The sequence below is a fragment of the Dasypus novemcinctus genome, chromosome 2 (genome assembly GCF_030445035.2).
Source record: "Dasypus novemcinctus isolate mDasNov1 chromosome 2, mDasNov1.1.hap2, whole genome shotgun sequence".
In the NCBI taxonomy this organism is placed as follows: Eukaryota; Metazoa; Chordata; class Mammalia; order Cingulata; family Dasypodidae; genus Dasypus; species Dasypus novemcinctus.
The window spans coordinates 92,971,602-92,996,273 of record NC_080674.1 but is presented as its reverse complement, the minus strand read 5'-3'; the positions used below and the strand labels follow the sequence as shown (position 1 = coordinate 92,996,273).

Here is a 24,672-nt window from a genome sequence, read left to right as displayed (position 1 = left end):
ATTTAAGACCAGCAACAATAATTATGCTGCAGAAGGCTACTTGGAGAAGATTACATAAGAGCTAGCACTCAACAGCCTCAGACCCAGAACAACAAATTATAAACCCAAGTACTTAGTTGCATGTAACTAAATTGGATAGTTGAAATGCTAATTGCCTTTCAGCAAAACTAAAGACGGACAGGGGACCTTGTGCTTCAGAGAATGAAATGCATTTTTTACTTCACTTCTGCACCATTGTCTTGCTGAGAATCATTTGCAAGCTATTCATAAAGGTAGCTCTTTCCCTAACCTTTAAAATGTGGGAAATTTATTTCACCCCTACCAGCACCTCCAATGTGCTGAAGTGCCAAGAAATGAACAGATGGTTGGATTAAAGCCATGTTAAGCTCCTAATAAAATAAAGCATGAAAGAACTCTGTGCTCAAATATATAGTACAAATTGAGGAAATTTGCCTAGAGAAAAGGAGTTTTGAAATCCAAATAAATTTATTCAAGTAAAATAATCAAATAATATAATCTTTAAGATGTGAATATTTTAAATGTACTCACATTCAAGTGCATAAAGGAAAGAGCTATCAGTACCTCTCTCAAAGAGATCCCACACCTTCCTTTATACCTAGTAATTTTGTGAATATTAATTCAAAACTCATTTATGGAAGGACAATTATTTCAACAACCAGTCTTCCCCTTTATATCAATAAGGATCCATTTTGGATTTTCAGAATTCTGAGTAAATGAATGAGAAATGCCCTATCATCATCCTGCCCTCATTTTTAAGATGTAGTCAGACTTACGCCTGACTGCACCAGAAAAGGGCCCCATAACCACCTGCCCAGCAGCTGGGGAAGGGACTTGATCTGGTACATTTTAAAGTGTATAATGTGTCACAGTGGAATCAGAAAACACAGCCTTTGTATTACCACAGCCTCCTGTGTCCCAGCTCCACCCTTCTCTGCCACACCTCTATCAGGGCAACAGAGCGGAGGTGCTGAGACTCCTGTGTGGCCTGACATCCTGGCATAGTGGGGAACCCTCCATACATGCAACTATGCCACCTGTCCTCATAATCGTACCTTGTGGAGGGAGAAAAGTAGGCATGCATGTGTGGTGAACTAAACTCTGCACAACTTCATTCTGCATGAAATAGAAAGAGCCGAGTTTATCAGTACTATGTTTATCTTCATTTCTCAACAAGTTTATTTACATAAAGTTTGAACTGCCTGGAAGTAATCATATATGAAGATTAAATAGAGCTTTAAGCTATAAACTGTTTCAATAAATAATTTCATTCTTATCCAGATTCTGTAGGAGTTAAGACAAAAAAGACATCTCTCTCACTGGATAGTCACCAAAACCCTTGGATAGTGAGGTCTCTGATGATTTTTTTTTCCTTATTTTTGTACTTTTTGAATGTTCTATATGATTTTGTACTATCTTTATAATCAGAAAAATGTTATCCCCAATTCAAAGAGAGGGAAGGAGGAAGGGAGGGAGGAAGGGAGAGAAAAAGGAAGGAAAGAAGGAGGGAAGACTGACTCAACTGTGTACTTACTGTGAGATTTTCCCACAAATCAGGGATATACTCATTCAAATCTCTCCATGGTAACACACTACATTTTGTAATCAAATTAGGCAATCACTGTCCAAAAAGCTTAATACCCTTTCTGAGCATCCATAAATCATCTAGTTGCTCTCCACGTGAGATTAAATTGGTGATGGCACAGTTTCCACTTTGCAGATTTTGGACATGATGAATAAAATGACTGCCACAGGTAAACTGGTAAGAAAGTCATTTATTCACTATATTAACCACTTTGCTAAACCCTAGAAACACTACAGAGGTATACAAATAGTAACTGGTATTTTGTATTTCAATTGGAAAAACAAAAGTCAACCTTAAAATTTCCAAAACAGTGGGGCCATGAGATGGCACCTGGTCAAATGGCAATAAATCAAATATTTAATAGCCTAATTAACCTGTTAAGCTGCTTCTCATTTAATTTATAGATATACAAGGTGACTAAAGTCATAATTGAGAAAACAGAATATGTAAAGTTAAAAGAGTCCTTTAACTTTTTTAGGTCTCAGTTTTCCCAAATATAAAATAAAGGGGTTCATCTAGATCAGCTTCAAATCTCTTCCCAGTACTTCAGGATTGCATGTTGTGTCCCATCCTATATATTTCTGAACAACCTAATCTAAAGCAAAAAGTACTTTTCTATCGTGGGTCCTCCCAGGGCATAGAGCTTTCTGTCTCATTTCTTCATCTACAAGTCAGGATAATACTATTTAATTCATAATTAATATAAAAATATTCTATTTAAAGAGTACAATTCCTGGTATATAGTGGGCATTCAATAAACATGGCATACTCTTATCATTCTTCATAGAAATATTAATAAAAGAGTTTCATCGCAACTAATTTTGTTGTGAACACCCTTTTACTTTGGGTGTAGCACTGTTCTCTTGAACATGGGCACAGGAAGCTCCAAGTAGAAAAACATTTCTGCCTAATACTAGCTTTTGTCCCCCCACATCATTTCTAAGAGTTATTCTTATTGCTATAAAAGCATTTGGGTTTCAACAATATCTCAAATTATCATTTTTCAACAGTGCACACAATTGGTATTCAATACTTGCTAAGTATATATACAGTATAAAATCTATAATTGCTATAAGTAAAATATAATAAATGTAAACTGATCAATCATTTCTCTATCTGATGGTATCCAGATTCAGTATTATTATATAATTTACCTTCACCCATTATGGGCCAACATGGTAGTCTAAAACTACTCCAATATGTAGGCTGTTTCAGATTTTATACATTATATTCTGTATAGCATAGGTGCTAAGAGCACTCAGAAAAAATTTCTTGATCCACCTCCCACTAACAAGGAAACTTAGAGCAAGAAACTTAAACTTTCTGTACCTTGATGTCATTATCTGTAAATCCGGGATAATACTCTTCAATATAGGATGTTGTTGTGAGTGTTAAATAAGATAATTTATACAAAGGGCTTTACAGAATTCATGAACTAGAGTATATATTCAATAAGTAGTCACTATTATTGTCACTTATCATGGAAATAAAAACTTGGAGATAAGAGTTGGTCATGCAACTTCTTCAGTGTGTACATTTGGGTTACTTCTTTTAAAAAGTTAAAATCTTGAGATAGATCATTTTTAGTTGAAATAAGTCTTAGCAGTCACCTAGACCAATCCCTTTATTTTATAAATGAGGAAACTAAGGTTCCAAAAGATGAGTGAATGTACAGTGAAAGTCACTGTAAGTTAATGGTAGAGACAGGATGTTATCTCAAATAACATAAATAATGGTAAAACACTGTTCAGACTGTACTTGGCATCTCCCTTTTTCTCAAATGTTAATTGGCTTAAGAGTTTGCCACTTCACTAGAATGTTAGCCAAAAAATAAATTGCCACTATTCACTTGTATCCTGATTCCAACATCCCTTTTTCTTTTCTTTAAATCCTTTGTTGTAGTTGTGTGATCTAGTTATTTTGATGAAAGACACCCAGCGGGGAGAAAAAAAGGCCCTTTAGTAACTTAAATTAATAAAAAATTACCAAGAATTTTTAAATAATGCTGTTTAAGTCACAATACACTTTTGAGCTTTATCCCTACTTCTCAATAATGATGCACCCTTACGATTTGATATCAGTAATTTTTAAAAGAATATGCAGCTCACTTATAAACACATTACACACATTTTAAAAGGTTGTGAATTCGTGAAATGTGAAAAGTTGGTTTAAGACAAGAGTTATATAGGAAAAGTTTAACACTTCACTTCAAAATCTATTTTTTCTTAATGAACACTGCCTTCTTAGTTTTAGTTTTAAGAAAAAATCATAAGCTAATTTAAGGCATTCAAAATTTGTGACGTTTTTAAAAAGTAATTATTCCACAAGTCCAGACTAATTACAAACTCTCTGAAATCAATGTATTTCACTGGAAGTTCTTCGACGAAGCAGTTATTTTGGAACACAAACAAGATCCCTTAAGTTTATCTCAGTCCAGCCTTATTATAATTACCTATGGTGCGCCCTTCTCGGTCAGTTATTTACCAACCAGACTCTTAAAAATTAAAGCTAGGATTCGGATTTTAAACAGACAGAGAAGAAAGGAAACTTTCACTCTGCTGATTCATTTCTCACCTTCTGTGAGAAGAGGCAGCTTTTGGAACGCGCGGATGGGGAAGAATGTAAGGAGGCTTATTGCAAAACTGCAGCTATGCGCAGTGGACGCGGGTAGCACCGCGGGCTTAGCCGGCAGCGCGCGGAGCCGAGGGCGCGCCCCGCCTCAGGCGCCCTCTGCGCCACCCTCGCCTCTCGCCTACAGCAACAGGTGCCCGCGCTGCGACCCCGCGCCGCTGCGGATGCTGCGGACGTTCCCGGGGCATCGGGATGCTCACAGCACCATCTCATAGCCATATCCTACCTGGCCACGGGAACACCGACATCCGCGCGCACCCTGCAGTCTCCGCCGGTCCTCCCTTAGCACACGTTCCTCTGCCTGTTGCTCCAGGCTCACTCCGGCGGCTGGCAGACTCTCTCCCGCTCTCCGGCCAGCCGCGGGGACCCAAGCCCCCACCCCTTTTCCGTCCCGCCTCATCCTCCTCCACCGTCTTCTCACAGCTCCAATAGGGCCCGCGGCTCCCGGGGCTGCGCTCACCTGACCAGCGGAGTGGGGGTGGCTGCCCAGGGCAGCGCGCCCTCCTCTGCGCAGCGGGCAGTCAGGTCTGCGTTCTGGCGTCGGGAACACCCTGCCTTGGCCATCCCTAATGGACTCTTCCAGCAGCGAGGAGTCTAGGCTGACCCGCCTGGGAGCAGGAAAGCGCGAGCTCGCGCGCAGCCTACGCGGGTAGGGCTGGAGGCACTTTCTAGCGGTCCCCGTGGGCATCAGAAACCGCCCACCTAGGCAGCGGGGCAGTCCTACCTTTAGCACTGATTACTCCTGTGTAAACAATTCCTATTTTCTTCCCAGGGACAGAACCAATTTACTTAGTCTTGTTCCTAAAAGACCATTTTAATGCTGACTGAAACACTCGAGTTCACCCCGTGAGAATTAATGTTCGAATTAGTGAAATATTAGAAATGAAGAATCTACTCACACACTCGAGGTCAACATCAGGAATAAACTATCTGTCCCCTCATTTATAAAATAGGATTATTCATTTCTATGTCATAAGGCTGTTAGATTAAATCATGTGTAATGTGCAGCTTACAGCACACTTGGACAAGTACAAGGATAAACCCTCAACAAATGTTGACTATTAATCCTAGGGCTTAAAAGTAAAGCCCCCAAAGTCAGACCATACATGAGCAACATGCAAATCCCTTTCTGCACCAGAGGTTTTTCAGAGCATATGCAGCATTCTTAGAATCATAGAAGTTTCAAACCCAGAAGGAGGTTAAAAATTAGTAGTCCAACAATAAACACCTGACTGCTAATTTTTTGAAGGAAAGAGCTAAATATAAAAGTCAAGTAAATGACTGATGTAAAGGCAGAGGCAAGACTAGGTCCCAGGTCTTCTAATTCTAAATGCAGTACATATAGGTGATCTTCCTAATAAATGGAAATAGGAATAACTAGACAGTTACACTAAGTTACAACTATCCAGGAGGACTATTTTAGCATAATCGCAAATTCTTGCTGAATGCCTGATTCCAAAACTGCTGCAGTCAGCAAAAGAGCTGACAAAGGCAAAGGTTATGGAGGCAAAAAGGTTTTCACACAGAAACTCCATGGGAATACCTAAGACACTAGGAAAGGTAGTGAAAAGAGCAAACGAAACAATCAAGGAGATGGAACAGCTTTCCTGTGGGGCGCATCTGGATCTAGAATCTACTCTAATTCTGTGACTGAAGTCTATAAGTCCATGGGGCATGTTAACAGAGTAAACACAGCCAGGCTTACTAAATCCTGCTGCACAGGAACTGAAACTCTAGACAATTTAAAGTCAAAGACTGAGTCAATTCTATATGTAGCCACAATGTGAAACAGAAAACAATAACAAAAACATTTTCCTACTGATTTTTTATTAATAAGACATCTCACTAAAATATATATTCAACCACAATGTTATTAGTATGGCTGAAGGCTCTATTTGTGGATAAATGTTACTTTAATTTATTAAGAGCATTACAAAGTCAATCTATCAAGCAAATGGTCTATCTTAATCATTGTTCCACCAAGTTCCATGATTAAACCCATTCTCCACAATTGGATTTACTGAACATGCTTATCACCCTAGGCACTGTGATAGGTTAAAGTGAAAATTTACATGCATCCTCTTCCTCTAATCCACCTCAAGGTAGTTTATCACTTATTGCTGAGTATTTAGTTAGCAGAAGACTTTGGGAGACCTGTGGGAGAGACAATAATCTCTAAAACACAACCCTGACTTCATTGAGCTTGCACTCTCCAAGGTTAAATTTTAATCAGTCCCAAAGCAGAATATGCCAAGCCAAAAATAAGCACCTGAAGAATGAGGAGGTGCTTTAAGAGAAAGTGATTATACAGATTGGTGGAAGGCTTCTCAAGAGAGTTGATTATCTTGGTCTTAAGTAATAAAACTACAGGAAACTATGTCACTGTTGTTTTTGCACATGTATTTGACAAAGTAGCAAAGATGCTGTTGCATGCTGCAAGCCTTCCAATGAATACCCAGCGCACTTAAATTTAAAATCCCTAAATGGCCCAAAAGGCCCTCATAATTTTGTGCCTTTAGGCCTCCCCAGTCTCATGGTATATAACTTGCCCCATTTTCATTGTATTTCCATCACATGACCTTCTTTCTGTGGCTCAAACATACCCAAATCATTCCTGCCTCAGAGCCTTTGCAAAAGCCTTTCCCTCAGTCAGGCACATTGTTCTCGGAGCTTTTCATATGACTGACTACTTCTCAGCACATCCCTAATTCCAGGGAGAACTCAACTATTACTTCCTCAGAGTCACCTTCCTTGATGACCCCAGCAGCCACTCTTTCCCATTATTACTGTGTTTGATTTTCTTTATGCTCTTCATCCCTAAGAAATGTTTTATTTGCTTTTTTAGGTATTTTTGTCTGCCCATAAGAATGAAAGCTCCTAAGAGTGGGTTCCATGTCTATTTTATTTAGTGCTCTAGCCCCAGCAAATAGAATAGGCTCTCACACAACATAGGAACTCAAAACATATGGAAGGTGTCTTGGTTTGAGTCTTTCGTGACCCCAGAAAATTCTATTCTTAAGCCAGATATACCTGTGCCCGTAAACCCATTGCATGTGGTGGGACATTTGGTTAGATTCAGGACCTTTTGATTAGATCACTTTTAATTAGATGGCTTCAGTTAAGGGCCTTTGGTTAAATTGTGGGACATTTTGATTGGAATAAGTTTAGTTGGGGATATTTGATTAAGGTACTTCAGTAAGGCATGACCAGGGTGGGTCTCAGCCCTCTTGCTAGAGTCATATATAAATGGGAGAAACATAAGGGAAAAAAGCCACAGAGAAAAAGAGAGCTGCGATTTTTGCCCTGCCATGTGAGCAAGGACTCCAGGATTGCGTACAGCTACAGAAAGACAGAGAAACCCCAAGAGTCTGAGAGAGAAGCCAGATGCTGGAATCCAAAGCTGAAGAGTTGAGACCCAGAGAGAGATGAGTCATATGCCTAATCACCCACAGCTGAGCTCTAAGAGAAAGCATCTTTAAATGATGCCTCCATGTGCCTGATCACCCACAGATGCAACTTGGTGAGATAGCATCTCTTGATGATGCCTTGATTTGGACATTTTCCCAGTCTTGGAACTGTAAGTTTCTACCCTAATATATCCCTATTGTAAAAGCCAACTCATTTCTGGTATTTTGCATTGGCAACCTGTGACAAACTAAATCAGAAGGGAAGAAGGAAGAAAGGATGTAAGGATGGAAAGAGTAAAGCTTAATAATGGGGCTCTGTGAAAACCTGGAAGGGTGTCAAATCAAATTCTTCTCAGAGCGTATTTCTTTATATTTCAAAATCCAACTTTAGCAAAACATGACTTTGTCCCCTGTTAAAATACAAATATGCCTGAATCAGAAATATTTTAAACCTCATTCATCATTTACAGCTTTGAGAGTCTTTGTTCTTCAAATCATGCTTTGATAAGTGTATTAGTCAGTTGAAGGGGTGCTGATGCAAAATACCAGAAATTGGTTGGTTTTTATAAAGGGTATTTATTTGGGGTAGGAGCTTACAGATACCAGACCATAAAGCATAAGTTACTTCCCTCACTAAAGTCTATTTTCACGTGTTGGAATAAGATGGCTGCCGATGGCTGCAAATGTTCAGGCTTCCTGGGTTCCTCCCTTCCTGGGGCTTGCTTCTCTTTCCTCTGTGTGCTTACTTCCTGTGGTTCTGGCTTAAGGCTTCAGCATCAAACTCCAACATCAACACTCCAACATCAAAAATCATCCCTTTGCCATGCCTTTTATCTGTGAGTCCCCACCCACCAAAGGGTGGGAACTCAATGCCCTACTGACACAAGAGGTTTACATAATTACTCAATCCAGTAAACCTATGAATCAATATGCCCAGAGGAAAAGATCAGTTTACAAACATAATCCAATATTTCTTTTTGGAATTCATGAATAATATCAAACTTCTACAATACAGAAAACAGAAAGAAAGGAAGAGGATTACTGGGCACATGGAGGTGGGAGGTAGCAGGTGCCACTGAAAGAGAAGCATGCCAAAAGGAAACTTGAAAGGTCTCTAGACAAAGTTGGCCTAATTCCCAATTCTGCCTAAATGCATCACTGGTGGAGTGTAAGCCTTTTTTCCTATAGTAATCTTCATTGAATCAGTTCAAAATACTAAACTAAATTTCATACAGTAAGAAGTAGTTTGCTAGACCCCAGAAGAAAAGTAATGATATGATAAATTTTCCAATGTTGTTAGTCTTACATTCTAAGTAAACCTTATAAATCCTCTCAAAAGATTTTGCTGTTGTTCCTTGAAAAACGTGCTTCTCAAATTGAAGGTTTCACATATCTAAGCCTACATATGAATGAGGGAGTTTCATCAAAACAGCAAAACCAAGCTTAAACAGTAACTGATCCCACCTTCCCATGATGGCCCCCAAAAAGATACACAGGATGGATGTTACTAAAAAGTGCCCAAATACGTCTGTCAAAGACTTTTTTCCATTTGGGTTCTAAGTCTCATTCAGGGTGAAGAAAAAAATCAAGTAATTTTCAGGAGCTTGCCCCAGATCTGGACTCCTCTTTCTCTCCTCACTTGAGACCCACCTAGAATCCGCAACTAGTCACCTCAATCATCCTTCCTTGTACACCAACATGGAGTAAAGCTCTCAATAAATTTTAGTGCCTATTCTATTAGCACTCCGTATGGAAAAACAAACAGAACTTAAATCAAGATCTCTAAGAGCCTGACACATAGTAGCAGCTCATTAGCATTTGTTGGATGAGTGATATGATTGAAGAAGTAGTAACAAGGAGGCTCCATTGTCAGACCCAGAAACAGAATTTGGGAGCCAAAAGAAATAATTTTCTGTCCCATAGGTTTCAGAAAATCCATTTAATCGTTGTGAATACTTAAAGCCTGAGATTCTGCTTCTGGGTCAGAGAAAGCCAAATTAATATTCTTAGGTCTCATGGAAGCACCAGTTCTCAGAACATCTGAATGATTCCCTGAAGAGTCTCTCATATAGTGCTATCCCTTTGTGCTACCATGTCTTCAAACACTCTACTCCAAAACGATTTTCATTTAAATGATCTCTTGCTAATAACACTTAAAGCCTACCAACTCTGACCTGCCAGACCTTGCTTTCCCTCTCTTCTAACAGCACCATAATCCTGCTGGCTGCAGTGCATATCTTAAATGAATACCAACTTATCCAGAAGCATTGCTAGACACTCAGGATATGAACATGGGCAAAAGGTGGTCTCTGTCTTCATATAGTTCACATGTAGTATAATAAAAGAAAGACTATGCATCCAATGCCATCAGACAGATGTAGACAAAGATGGTTCAGAGATGGGACAGAAGAGATTACTTTTTTGTATCAAGATGACCCACCCTGTTTTGTTCTGTTCCCAGGACTTGCTGTCATCCTGTCTGACAAAATAGCCAGGAACTCCCAATTACCTCTACCTTGAATCTACTCTGTAGGATCTGAGTTAACATGCCGTGACTGAGTCACACTCAACAAGAACCATATGTAAAACAGTCTTAAAACTATATGCCAGGGGTCAGCTATTTTTTTTCTATAAAGGGACAGATGGTAAATATTTTAGGCTTGCAGGTATTCAGCGTTGCCATTTGTATTAGTCAGCCAAAAGGATACTGATGCAAAGTACCAGAAAGCTGTTGGCTTTTATAAAGGGCATAAAAGCTTACAGTTTCTAGGCCTTAAAGAGTCCAACTCAAGGTTATTATCTCATTAAAGTCACTTGCCACGTGTTGAAGTAAGATGGTCTCTGATCTCTGCCTGGTCTCTCCTTTCCCCCCATGCTTCCAGTCCTCTCCTGTTTAGGGCTGTCTCTCAGGGCTTCCTGTATCAGGTGCAAACTATCAGGTGAATGGCTTGTCTCTCCCCAGGGCCTTAGCTGTTTGAACCTTCTCCTTTCCGTCACATGGTGAAGCTCTCTCCTTTTCTCATGTGTCTTCTTGAGTGAGTGTCCATTTATATTTGGCCCACCAAGGGGGCAGGGACGACTCAACCTGAATCACCCCTTACTGACATGGTTAAATCAAAACCCTAATCCTAACAAATAATTTAATCAAGGGACCCTCAATGGAATCCAATATAATCAAAGGGTATCACACCCAGAATAGGTTAGTTTACAAACATAATCTTTCTGTTTTGGGGATTCATAAGTAATCTCAAACTGCCACATCATTGTAGTATGAAAACAGCCAAAGACAAAAAGCAAATGAATGAGCATGGCTGTTCTCCAATAAACTTATTTACAGAAATAGGTGGTGGGCCAGTCATGGCCCAAGGCCATGATTTGCTGACCCCTGCTCTATGAGGAAGCAAAAATTTCTTTAGTTATCAAGTTCCTTTTGATACTGGTGTCCTAAATTGATAAACTCACTAAGCAAATATTTATTGAGTACCAATGATGTATGATGCCTTGGGGTTATAAAGATGAATGAGGATGTGGAGCCACCCCTTAAGAAGCTTGTCCTTTCCCATAAGATCCTTCTATGCATTACATCTGATGTATATTCTGGACCTTATTTTGCCTGAAATCTGGATTATACCCTGTCCTACATCCTTGTTTTTGTAATTTGCCATTTCTTTTTTCTTTGCCTTGTTTATGATCAATATTTTGATCTGATCCTCACAACTGCTATATATTAGGATTCTAGCTAACTTCTTGCTTACCCTGGCCTAAAACTCTGATCCTAACAGACTTGCCTGAGTTCCTCATTCCTCATTCCCACCCTCTTTTTCTTTTTTCTTTTTTTTTTTTTTTTTTTACCAACTAACTACTATTATTGACATCTGCACTGGTGCTTCTTGTTCATCTGCTGTGTATATTGTACAGTTCAATCAATGCACTGAAAGGGCAAATTTCTGTCCCTGAACCTGCCCTTGGAACTGGTGATTAGGCATAAACTGGAACCAAAGAGGCAAAAAGTACCCAATTTCTAAAGAAAGCTGCCTCTGTTGGGACTAGATTCTGCCTCCAGGATTTTCTAAGAGGTGGAAAAATTGAATATATAATTATCTTCTGCCTCCTATGGGAGAGGGGGAAAAGGAAAGAAGTAGCAGCCATTAGTAGTTAGCCTGAGGGAAAGGCTCTGTCTTTTCTCTCTTCTCCAGGAGCCAAGTGAGATGCAACTCCATAAGAATTGGGGTAGAAATTTAAGATTACTAGAGAAGAAAAATTGGCAACTCATTCCCCTGTTGGATGTCTGCTTAGGTCAATGTACTTGTTGATGTGCCCTGAGTCTACCACTAAGAAGAAAGAGAATTGGGGAAGAAAGTTGGTACAACAGAGAGAAAGATGTGTAGGTCTCCTCTGAATTAAGTGACATTGTGGAAGCTACACTTTAGCAAAATCTTGCTGATCCTTGCCCCAAGGGAATGAAGAACCAATGCTGTGAAGAGGTCCCAGGATCTCCAGGAACTGGAGGCTGCGTGCTTCTGGTCAATAGCTGAAGGAGGTAGTGAAGGAGGAAGCCACTTCAAGAAACCATGCATTGAGAAAGGTCCACACTGCAGACCTACCAGAACTTCCCATGTCAGTATGCTAGTCAAACAGAAGAGAATTAGTCTGTGTTACCTAGAGAAGGAACCATACCATAAAGAAGGGGTCTACATCAATAGGCAGTTAAGCAAAGGGATATGTATCCTTCTCCTCTTTCCCTCTCAGCTTTCAGTATAGGAAGAGTTAGGTCATAACAAGGAGCAGGTAGAAACAGGTATTCTAAAACCAGAATCAACATGCATACATGCACATGCTGAACACATTTCAAGAACTGTCCATACCTCCTTCCCATTTCAGAACCCTGGAGCTATTGGTCTAGACAACAATCAATAGGAAAAAGCTTTGGCCATGATTTGGGACTGAAATTTTAAATGATATTGAAGTTATGGACTCTGCCTTAAGAGATTTGCTATCCATTGGGAAAGAATGATTTGACATAAGAATCTTAGGGGAAGAAAGTGGAAAGAATAATACTAATTCATGTTTGAACCCCACTGAATTAAAACCATTCACTAAACCAGTTTTATCAGTATTTCCAAAAATGTGTACTATACATTTCAGTTCCCCCAAGCTTGCAAAAGGGAAATGGTTCTATGATCAAATCTTTAATGTGGAAAACATTCTTAGAAAATCACTCAGCACAATGAAATATTAAAAGATCTGAGTACTAGGAAATAAACCAGTTTAAAATAGTTTTGCCCACTATTTCATAAAGTTATTAGAGTCACAGAACCTGAGCTTTGAGAGATAGTAGATTCTGGAGGTGAAGGCAGGAACCTCAGCAGAGATTGGTGGCCGTCACCAGTAGCTGACTTCGGTGAGAAAACATCTCTGTTGTTGATGCCTTAATTTGGACATTTCACAGCCTCAGAACTGTAAACTTTTATCCCTAATAAACCTCCCATTATAAAAGCCAACCCATTTCTGGTACTTTGCATCAACAGCCCTGTGGCAAACTAAGACAGTAAATCAAGGGGTCACTAAAGGGAAGAGGCTGCAGAGCTATTGTAGGAGTCATGGTCTCCATACTTTCCTGCCTTGCCAAAGCTTTTCATTATCCTGGAATTTATCTAGCTATTTAGGGGTCATCTAGAGGTGACTGATTTATCATGATTTATCACGATTAGTTTGAAATCTCTAACTTGCCTTGAGATTTGGTTCCTACATAGATTCAGTGTATAAAGAGTAGCTCTTCCTTAATTTTTACTTTTTTTTCACTTTTTAAAATTATTTTTTTTTAATTTTTAAAAGAGCTTTAGATTACATAAATGTTATATTAAAAATATAAGGGATTCCTGTATGCCCTATTCCCTTCCCCTCTCACCCTTTCCCACATTAACAACATCCTTCATTAATGAGGTACATTTGTTACAATTGATGAGTTCTTCCTTAATTTAAAACTGAGATATTTGATAAACTAGCTTTTGACCCAGTTTATCATAGACAAAAGAAGTTGAAGTGGCACTTTAGAATTTTAAACCAGAAACATGATCACACACACACACTATCAACAACAATCCCTTTTCTCTCGTTTTTGCGACATGCAATTTATACTTATTTTTTTATACTTGGTTATGGCTCCTTTTCTAAATGCTCATACCCTCCAATATTTAATTTTTGTAAAATTAATAATAAAAAAGCAAAGAAAGGATTAAGTATGATTTTTATGTTCCACTGAAAATATTTTAAATCTTTATTTTCCTAAGTTAAAAAATTTCCTCAATCTATTTATAGATCATGATAAAAGAGCCTTGTAAGATCAGTAGTACAGTTTCTATTTCTAAATAAATAGAGATGCAAAAATAAAAGCATTGCACATGGTTAAGTCCAGGTGATACCAAAAGATAACCGAGTGTAGATAGGTTGAGGGACTTAGATATGTTTATTAATCTTTCACAACTTAGTTTCCTTATCAACAAAATGGAGATTCTTATAATACCTACTACACAAGTTTGTCTGTGGACTAAATGAGATATCTTATGTAGCAAGATTTCAATAGCTGACAGACAAAAAACAATGAAATAAAATTAAAACAATGATTTCCTACGGTAGCTGTATTTTAGATGAGGTTGAGAAAGTTTTTCTTTTGAGTTAGCCAATAATGAGAATAAATACAATATTAGTTATACATAAATTTAACAAAACCATAATCACATTTTTGAAAGCATGTTAAAATGTTTTTTAAAAACTTTTTTCATAGATATGAGGTGAATTCTATCTGCCTTTAATATTCATTAATATATCCAGACACACTTTATACTTTTAAAAAAAATATTTATTTCTCCCTCCCTGCCCTGCTCCTCATTGTTTTTGCAATTGTCTGCTTTCTTTGTCCATTTGTTGTGTATTCTTCTGTGTTTGCTTGTCTTCTCTTTAGGCAGCATGGGGAACTGATCCTGGGACCTTTTAGAGTGAGAGGTGCTCAATCTCTGGTACCACCTCAGCAACCTGGTCTGCTGCATTTCTTAGCGTCTCTCCTCTGTATCTCATTTTGTTGCATCATATTGCTATGCCAACTCTCTGCACAGGCCAGCACTCTATGATGGCCAGCAGTCCCACATGGGTCAGCCCTCCTGCATAGACCAATACACCATGTGAGTCAGCTCTCCGCTTGGGCGAACTCACTGCACAGGCCAGCTTGCCTTCATCAGGAGGCCCTGGGAATTGAACCCTGGACCTCCTATATGGTAGATGGGAGCCCAATTGCTTGAGTCACATCTGCTTCCTGAGATATACTATATACTAATGGAGAAAAGAACATATACATAAATATTAACATAGTAAATACTAACATCAAGTAAATATTAACATCATCTAGTAAATATTAACATTAAGTAATATCCAAGTATACATATTGCTTTCTAACTAATAGTCTCATCTCCTTACAAATCTAAATACTAATCATATTTGATTATACATATATTTTATTTTTAGTATGGACATATGGAATATATTAATACATTATTTAGCAAAGAATGAACTAAGTACAATTTTTATATCCTGTGGGAAATATTTTAAATCTTTATCTTCTCAAGTTAAAAATATTTTTTCCTCAAGAAGTCTGTTTAAAAACATTTATAGAAAATATGTCTGAGGCTTTTTAAGACCAATAATTGTTTCGATTTCTTAACAAGAAGCATGTCTCAACAGTTTTTCTCATATTCTAAAAGGAATTTTCCCCATACATCAGACACTAATGTAGATGGAATTTCTAATCCTTTAAGAATAGTTAATTAAATCTTTTTTTTTTTTTTTTTTTGCTTGTTTTTCAGTTCCCTCTGGTTTAGGACCACCATGTGTGGCACTTTCTGTGGTTTGCATTTTGCTTCAATGGCAGGGAGAGTAAACCAGCAAGGTTCAGTAACCATACTGCATATCAAAATGTCACCATGGCAGCATTTGTCTACTTGTCAGAGTCCTTCTGGAATGACTAAGCCCTTCATTTTGTTGAATCAATATTGAAGCTTTTGAGATTTATTACTTCAGGTCTAGGAAGAAGTGAGACAAACAAATTATTTCTTCCTTAACATCAAGTTCTAGTTGGATCAAGATTATGATTTCTGTCTATGCTTTATTTAAGAATATGGACTATAATGCTTCTACTCCTTGTGTAGTTATTTTGTATTAAGCTTGCATTCACATGCCTAATACAAGAAAAACAAATTTTAAGTATCCAAAGGCATTCAGTCAACTTATCGAATGCTGAATTCAAATAGCTAAATTCCTGAGAGGTAGATGGAGGGGATGGGTACAAGTGGGAATGTAAATCTTTTGATAAAAGGTTTGAACCTTTGATATAAAGTTTTTCAAATACCATTTTCATATAACCCACTTCCCACCTCAAGTCTAATAAGAGCCAGAAAAAGCTTGTTATCTACCAATTTTTTCTGTTTAATAACTTCCATTTATTAATACCTTCCCCATTCAACAAATATTATATTATAAAACTTAAATTTCTTCAAAGACTTTTTATAATCACATGAATTTCTAGTGTATGAGTATATGAGTAATGAGTCTGATTTCTCAATCCCAGCACTGACTGTGTACCATTTCAGCTATCACTGGGCTAAATTCAGTGCTGTTTATCAATATAGTCCAAAGAAGCAGCTATGAGAATTTTTTTATAAATACAGATCTGACTGACAGGATCCTGAAGTGTCTCTGAAGTTCATTGATAACAATAGGCTAAAGTGAAAGAAGGCAAGCTTCTCTTCAGTTTTCTTCCTTTCTATCTCGTCCCAGGGGTTAGTCCTATATGGATTTGCACTTGATGCTGCAATCCATTTATCCTAAATGGAGTGAGTCTACAACCAGATAATTAGTTGAAATCATCTGTTTTTGGTTATTGGAAAAGTTCCCCCAGGACCTCCAATACCTACCGAGGACTTGGCCAATTTGAGTAATGTTTATTTTACCAGTGGCTGCAAGCAAACAAAGCCACCTCAAACAAAGCTTCCACTGTCTAGTTCCCATATGGGTGGGAAAATCAAGCCCCGTGGGAAGTAAGGTTTGAATGAGGGTATATTGGAGGATCACGCCTGGCCTTGCAAAGTTTATATCTATTGTGTGGGTGCGTGGTCACTTAATACAGGCATCTCAGCCAAGTTTTAGACTTAAGTTTGAAGTGCTCTACCTTTCAAATGCCCTTAGCTTTTTAAATTTAAATAATGTCATACAGCCATAAGAATTTCAAATCATTTTGACATGCATATAAGAATATTCTTTGCAGAATACTTTAATGTTTTATTATATAGCTCATATATATAACACAGGTCAAGTCATATCAGAAAACTTACTCTGTTATTGCCACACTTATCAGAAAATCAAAATTCTCTTGAGCGCTCTTCTTTGTAGAGTACTGAGAATGTAGAAAGGTTTTTAAGATTGTGCTTGAAAGAATATCATGCTGGCAAATAAAGCATTAGCATTGCATAATGGAATGCTCCCAAGCAAAATGGAGTTCTTTAATACTCCTTAGGTGTTTTTTTCTTTCTTTCTTTCTTTTTCTTTTCTTCTTTTTTCTTCTCTCATTTTCCAAAAGCAAGGAACTGAATTGTGAATATTTCCTACAAGAAATGCTGAGCTGGTTAATTTCTGATAATTATAAAATCACGGGTGGCCACTAGTTCAAAGAAAATCTCTCTCAAATAAAACCAATTATGACCATAGACTTTAACTGTGTCCCTTTATCCACTGCCAAAACTCAGTATCAATGGAGCAGAATGTGAAAGCTGCAGCTTTGATACGAAAGGTATTGAAAGTATTCATCTTTTGGTAGTTGTTCTGCCACCATATGGGATGAAATAAAAGGAAAAAGAATTATGCAGCATCAACTTGAATTATGCAACTGGAGAAAAGGAAAGGCAAATCATAAGCAGATGCCTCTATACTCTATATTTTTGAAGTTTTCATTGGTATCACCAGGTGGTCAATTCTGGCAATGTGCAGCAATAGAAAATAACATAAAAGAAAAACTTAGATGAACATATTATCACTAAAATCGAAAAGCATTTACAGAAGAGAAATATTATCAGAAATTTCTAGGAATATCTTTAAAACATCGATATTAGCCAGAACCACATGAAATTAACACTTTCTTTTGTCAAAAACCTCAAATATTGTAAAGTGGTTGAATGATAGCAATTTCATATGGCTCAACCTAATACATAATTATCCTCCTAATTTGAAATGGCAATCTGTTCTGTTCATTGTCATCATTCCTCAACAAAATAAAATACTTATTTAATTTTAATTAATTTGATTTTAGCAAATTAATATAGAATGATTCCATAAACACATGAATTAATTAATGTTCTTTTTCCTCCTTAATTAAGAAATATTTTTAATTGAATACACCCTCGGTCTGTTTGCACTTACGCTCAGTCAGTCGTGAGGCACTTTAAGGAAGCCCTTGTCTATTTCAGAGGATGATAGGAAGAGGATATTCTTCCCCATTTAAAGAAGCAGACCAACTCTGCTCCTCTATTCCCTCTACAGAATGGTGATGTAAACAAAATACTAGGCTTCCTTCCTTTAGTACCTTGAGGGCCTAGAGGCAGGCATACTTGTCTTATTGAGGGACTGGAAGATCTGAGATGGAGGTCTTGGGGTTACTGGAGTGGGGTTAAGTGAAACTTTATACCAATAAATCTAGAGGGCAAAGACAAAACCCTACATATGGAAGATCATTCCAGCTCTGTTCAGAAACACCGTATCTCCTCTAGGGTCTAGACAGAAAGCCTAGAGCTGGAAATAGGAGGTAAAGCCAATGGGTTAGAAGCTGGCTTATTGGAGAACCAGTGTAAAAAGTAGGGGAGAAGAGCGTGAGGAGGAAAGAGGAACAGAATGGGACTGAGGTGAAACGGAACAAGAACTTTGTTGCTGAATGCTGCCTGAACAACATAGTTATAACATATTTATAAAAATATAACACTGGAGGATAGACAGGTACTGTCCACATTCCAGAGCACAGCAACCAGGGCAGAATCAACATCCAAAGAATTGTCTGGCTTATGCTTAGTCATCTGCAGTAGGCTCCCATTTAAGGAAACATTTAGGTGGCATTACTGAGAAAATTTCATGTTGTCAGTAATCATCTACTCCCCCCAATAACTGGAAGAGTTCTGCTTGCAGTTCACACAAAGGCAATACAGTACACAGTTCTGGATAATTTAAACTCTTAAACAGCTCCTCCTAAGTTATTCAAAGGTCAGCAACAGCCTGGGGGTTACTGAGAAAGGAGTTCTTTCCTGGAGCTCAAATTAGAGTTCAAGAGAAAACACTGGAAAAGGACTCAATCCCTATGCATCCTGTTTACTGAATTACCTGAATTCGGTCCTTTCTTAGCATTAATGCTTTAAACCTGCATTGTTATACATTCTTTTCTGACCCTGGATGCACTCTTTGGTAGATCCCATATTTCACATTCATTTTCAATTATTAACAGTTTTAGTTCTCAGATCTTATATAAAAATGAGTCCAATCTTACTGCACACCTTAACATTTAAACTTCAATAGTAAGTTCTGTTGCCGATTTCCTTTAGGTTCTTGGCTATGTTACATAAAAGAATTTAAGAACATGCCAGTTTAGTTAGGCCAATATTTTATCAAGGAAATGGGAGAAGAGGAGACAATAACAGATTACAGGTCCCAGATATACTTGCTGACTGGTCCAGGCAGAAAGAAAAAAGGTCAATGTGCTTGTTTTTTAAATCATTAATTATTCCTTCCACTTGCTAATGTTCAGGGGAGAGGTCCCAGTTATTTACTGTTTTGATTGATTATCCCACCCAATGATTCCCCCAGGGGTGCCCAATGATAAGGCCCCTTGAAAATATCTGGGGCTTTTCCTTGATCCTGGATAATCAAGGAAAATTCTCACAGACTCTTCCAGCATCTGGTGGGGGATCTTTCTCTCAAAGGATTTGGAGATGGAATTTCATGGCCACACTTTTCATGGCCTTGTTTTTCTGCCAGGTTTTAGATTCATCTCCCCATTCCCTAAACTAGCCTGCCTCAGTTCTCTGCCTGCTGGATCCTGACACAGGTTATAAAGCTTGCAATGGGGAAGAGGGCATGGTCATTCTTTTTCTCAATCCTCCCAAATCTTAGACATATCTCCTTTCACTATCCTCTTGTCTGTTCCTTAAGGGATGGGAAGCAGAGAAAAGAGATAAGACAGGTAAAGAAAGATTCTTACCCAAATGGGTTCTTTTTGAAGATTCTCATCTGCGGGAATGACTGACATGAACTGTATCTCCCTGGGCAGGCCCCTTGAATTTAGCTTCCAGCCCCTATCTTCTGGCAGGCCATTACAGATCCACTTGGTGGGGGTCACTTCATCCTTCCTAATAGCTTTCTTGGGTAGGATACCTTTAGACAATCTGGATCCTTTTGTGGTGTCCACAACTGGCCGTCAGATCACCACACCTTTCCCCTGCCATTATTTTCTCAACAGGGACAGATTGGTCAAACTCACCTTTTGATTTTTTCAGGATGAGTCAGGTCTTCAAACTCCATATCGAACTCTCCAAGTGATTCTTGGACTCTCTACCACTTCTGCCTGTGAGTACTCGAGGTGGAATTCACATCATACTGACAGCTCTTGTCAAAGGAATTCTCACTACAAGCCTCAAGATCAATTTCCTGACCTCCACTTATAATTCCTGGAGGTAGGTGATGAGCTAAGTCACAAAGTTAGTAAGACTCTTCACAATGTAGTTGGTGGTTAAACTTAACAGAATCTGGGTTCAAAAGCTTGCCTTACTATTTATTAGCTATGTGATCTTAGTCAAGATATTTAACCTCTCAGTGTCCTTACGTATAAAATAGTGAAATCTGTAAAAAATAAAGGCTCTCGCTATAGTATAAGGCTATTTTTAAAAATAGATGAACAAAGCACCTAGAAAAGTGCCTGGTCACCAATAATGAGGCAAATTGATATCGTGTGTCTTCCAATATGATACACTGAGAAGGACAGATATCACCCAGATAGTATTTTTGCCAAAAAAAAAAGCAAAAACACAAAACCGGAACCTGAATCTAATCATGAGAAAACAATTAAACAAATCAAAATTGAGGTACAGTCTGCAAAACAACTGCACCCTACATTTATCAAAAATATCAAAGTCATGCAAGACCAGTAAAACTGCACAGGGGGGCTACTGGGAAACTTCTTCTAGAGTAAAAGAAATTAAAAACTACATGCGATGCTTGAGCCTTGATTAAATCCTGAACCTAATTTTTAAATAAATAAATAAATATAAAAAGAAAGCCAGATAAAGGGCATAATTGGGACTAACTGGAATATTCCAATATGAGCTGAATATTAGAAAATAATATGTAGCAGCATTTTATTTCTTGATACATTATGGTTTTAAAGAAGAAAGTTCTTATTCTTAAGAGACATGCTGAAGTATCTAGGGATGAAGTCTCATGATAGCTGCAACTTATTCTCAAATGATTCTTCCAAAAATGTATTAAAAAAAAGAAAAAGAATAGTGCCAGACACATAATCTCTTAGAATTTAGCACATAATAAACAATTAGAAAGTCTAAGCTATGTACTATTACCACAGGTCAAACACATAGACAAAAGAAAAAGAAATCACATTTGAAATCGTTACGAGTTTCTTAAATTGAGTTAATGTACGGAATCATGAATTTCCTCGGCCCATGCTCTCTTCACCCACCACTTACCATTTTTCAAGTCCCAACCTCCAACCCAATTCCATGACTTTAGTAACTGACACTGCCCATGCTCCTAAACCTTTTTTCCTTCATCCTGGTGGATCCCATAACTATTCCCTTCTCTGCCATCCCAATCCAGTTGTAGAAATAGGGCCCCCTCTGCTTCTTTTCATCCCCTGCCTTACCTTTCTTCAATATTTTCACCCTTCCCTTCAGACAACGTCTCCCACTATTAATATAGTTTCTAGTATTCTAATTTACATTTTGGTGGCTAATATAATCAGAAGAAGTCATAGTTCTAGTTATGCTTTACTCTGTAACATTTAGAGGCACAACATATTTATATTAGAAAATTATTTGTACCCTAGAACCCACACTGTATCTTGACTTAGATAACTTTCAGGTTATGTCTTAGGGTATAACTAAGCAGTTCTTAAAATTGTTAGAGATCAAACTCCTTTATTCTCTTAAAACTGAGGACCTAAAATTTTGATTATGTGAACTGTATCTATCAATATTTACCATGTTAAATTGAAAACTAAGAAAAATTTATATGTAGTAATTCATATAATCAATTTAAAATAAACCCATTTGTGTTGATATAAAAATACATTTTATGAAAAATAACTATTTCCAAAAAATTATTTAGTGAGAATGGCATTGTTTTACATTTTTACAAATCTTTTTAATGTCTAACTTATAGAAGATAACTGTATCTATTCTGCATTTAATCTGTTGCTATATGTTGTTTTGACGAAGTATAAGAAGAAATCTGGCCACACACAGATATGTACTTGGGGGAAGCGGATTTGGCTCAATGGATAGAGCATTTGTCTATCACGTGGGAGGTCCAGGGTTCAAATCCAGGGCCTTCTGACCTGTGTGATGAGTTGGCCCATGTGGAGTGCTGATGCACGCAAGGAGTGCTGTGCCACACAGGGGTGTCCCCTACGTAAGGCAGACCACACACATGCGTAAGGACAGCCACCAAGTGTGAAAATAGTGCAGCCTGCCCAGGGGTGGTGCTGCACACACAAAGAGCTGATGCAGCAAGATGACGCTACAAAAAGACACACAGATTCCCGGTTCAGCTGACAAGAATATAAGCAGACACAGAAGAACATACAGTGAATGGACACACACATCAGACAACTGGGGAGGGTGGGGAAGGGGAGACAAATAATTTAAAAATAAATCTTTAAAAAAAACAAACAGATATGTACTTGGAAACCTTGATGAGTTTCTTAAAGGTTGCCTGCAATGGGGCATCTGAAACCATATAAATAAACTTTTATTTTCTGTCACATTAAAATCCCTTGGTATATCTCACTCTTTGAATGGATCTTTAACCCATGCATGATTTTGTAACATTATGCATTACTCATTTGGAAAATAGTGGTTTACTGAGTTACACAGATTTTTCCTAATGTTGACATATTTTGTTTTATGAGAATCACATTATTTATATCACCACTGATCAGATCACAAAATTCTTTCAGTTTGGGGAAACTGCCAAGCTCACAGAAGTGAATAGAGGTTTTCCAAAATTCTAATTTTTGCTTAAAAAACTTGAGTTTTATCAATGGTAGCACATACTGTTTTCCTTGAAGTAAATAGCTTACTTGGTTCATTTTCAAGGAAATACCTGCCAAATATACAAGTCTGATTGATCATAGTTTTTATGTCTTCTTTCAATTAAAAATGGTGCTCTGTGATAAAAATGGCTTGTTCAGCTCCCAACTCAAATAAGAGCAACCATTGTATATAAATATGCAGCAGAAGTTCTCTACCTACACGTCTCATTTCATGAAAAAGATTAAGGAAAGGCATACACTCAAAGGTTAAAGTACAGTAAAATTAGTGATTTTTACCGTTTCGTAATACCACTGCCTTGATTCATGCTAAGGATTCAGGATGAGTGCAAAAGAAAAAATAGTGGACAATGCAAATAATTTCTTAGAACAACTGCAAATAATTTTGACAACAGGGACCCCAAAAAGTAGTCTTAGGGACCGTCCCTCAGGGAGCCATAGAACAAACTTTGAGAACAGCTGGTATAGTTATTGAAATGTCAGTTTTATACAGATTGCCTTACCTTCATAAATGTTAAAAGAGGTGGATGCTACCTTTCTTACCATAACCTCCTTGCTGAAGATTTCCAGTTGCTTACCAATACATTTGGGAGATCTCATTGCACACACCCAAACAGCAACAACCTGCTCAACTTCCAATTCTTATGAAACTAGAATTTTAATAGAAAAAGGGCAGATATTTAGAGAAAGGTGAATTTGACTCATGGAAGGCAGCACAGAACAGGAGGAAAGAAGTTATTATAAACGCTTTTGTGTATTCACAACACATTGTCCTTCAAACTTCATCCCATTCAGTTGCTATAACCAAATAAAGTAGAAGGGTTAGAATTTCTATTTCATTACTATAGATTATATAATGGTTTAAGGCTTTGCCTTATGAGCAACCATAATTATTTTATACAAATTATCGTTCTTTCTCTGGGTAAATCCTTCTTTTACAACAGCATTAATTACAAAGTCAATAACAACACACAAGGATTTCCTTTTGAGGATTAGTATGGGGTTTTGTTTTGTTTTGCTTTGCTTTTATCTTTATAATAAAACAATAAGATTTAGAAATATTTATAAATCAAGTGTTCATTTATGTTACACCAAACCTTAAGGACAGGTAATGAAGTTTTAGTTGATACTATTTAATTCCTCTCCAAAATAACAGATTAGATTTAGTAAAGTACTCCAAAGGAAAATAAGTCTTTTTCAAACAACAAATCACAGAAATGAGTTTCACTATATTTCTTCTTAACAGTTTGCTCATTGATTGGCATGTATCATTGCTAAACACACTATGCTGCATGGACAGGAAGGTTCCACTACTCTTGCTATACACACCCAAGTGTGAAACACACTTTGAAGTCAGCAGGCTTTCTTTGCTTCAAATAATTCTGAAGGGATTTAGAATCCAGATAGGATTAAAGCTTGAGAAGAAGGGGGAAAAATTAGCTCAACCTTAACTATAAATAAAAGAAAACATGGTGAGAAGGTAGATCCAACAATTGCTACAGTAGTAAATCTGACTTATTTAGAGTAAATGGGTAAAGAGACACTAAGTACAGACTCACTGATCAAACAAAGAATGTAACAAGTAACAGGGAAAAAGTGCTTAAAACTAAAATTGAGCATTCTTAAGAATTAGGTACTTTTTGAATATATATTTTTAAATCAAAAAG

General features: G+C 37.6%; 1 protein-coding gene and 1 long non-coding RNA gene across 2 annotated transcripts in view; both read right to left on the bottom strand.

Annotated features, from left to right (window-relative positions):
* Positions 1 to 4,770, bottom strand: part of ADGRV1 (adhesion G protein-coupled receptor V1) — a 685,020-nt gene extending 680,250 nt beyond the window's left edge. The window contains exon 1 of the mRNA XM_058276109.1: positions 4,461 to 4,770. Coding sequence (XP_058132092.1) covers positions 4,461 to 4,482 — 22 coding nt within the window. The 5' untranslated portion in view covers positions 4,483 to 4,770. The remainder of the gene's footprint in view (positions 1 to 4,460) is intronic.
* A 9,318-nt stretch (positions 4,771 to 14,088) lies between these two features.
* LOC131273321 (uncharacterized) lies at positions 14,089 to 20,193 on the bottom strand. Its single transcript, XR_009180520.2, has 2 exons — positions 17,022 to 20,193; positions 14,089 to 15,713 (listed from the first exon to the last, which is right to left on the bottom strand). It is a non-coding gene; the product is annotated as an uncharacterized lncRNA (long non-coding RNA).
* Positions 20,194 to 24,672: the final 4,479 nt, after the last annotated feature.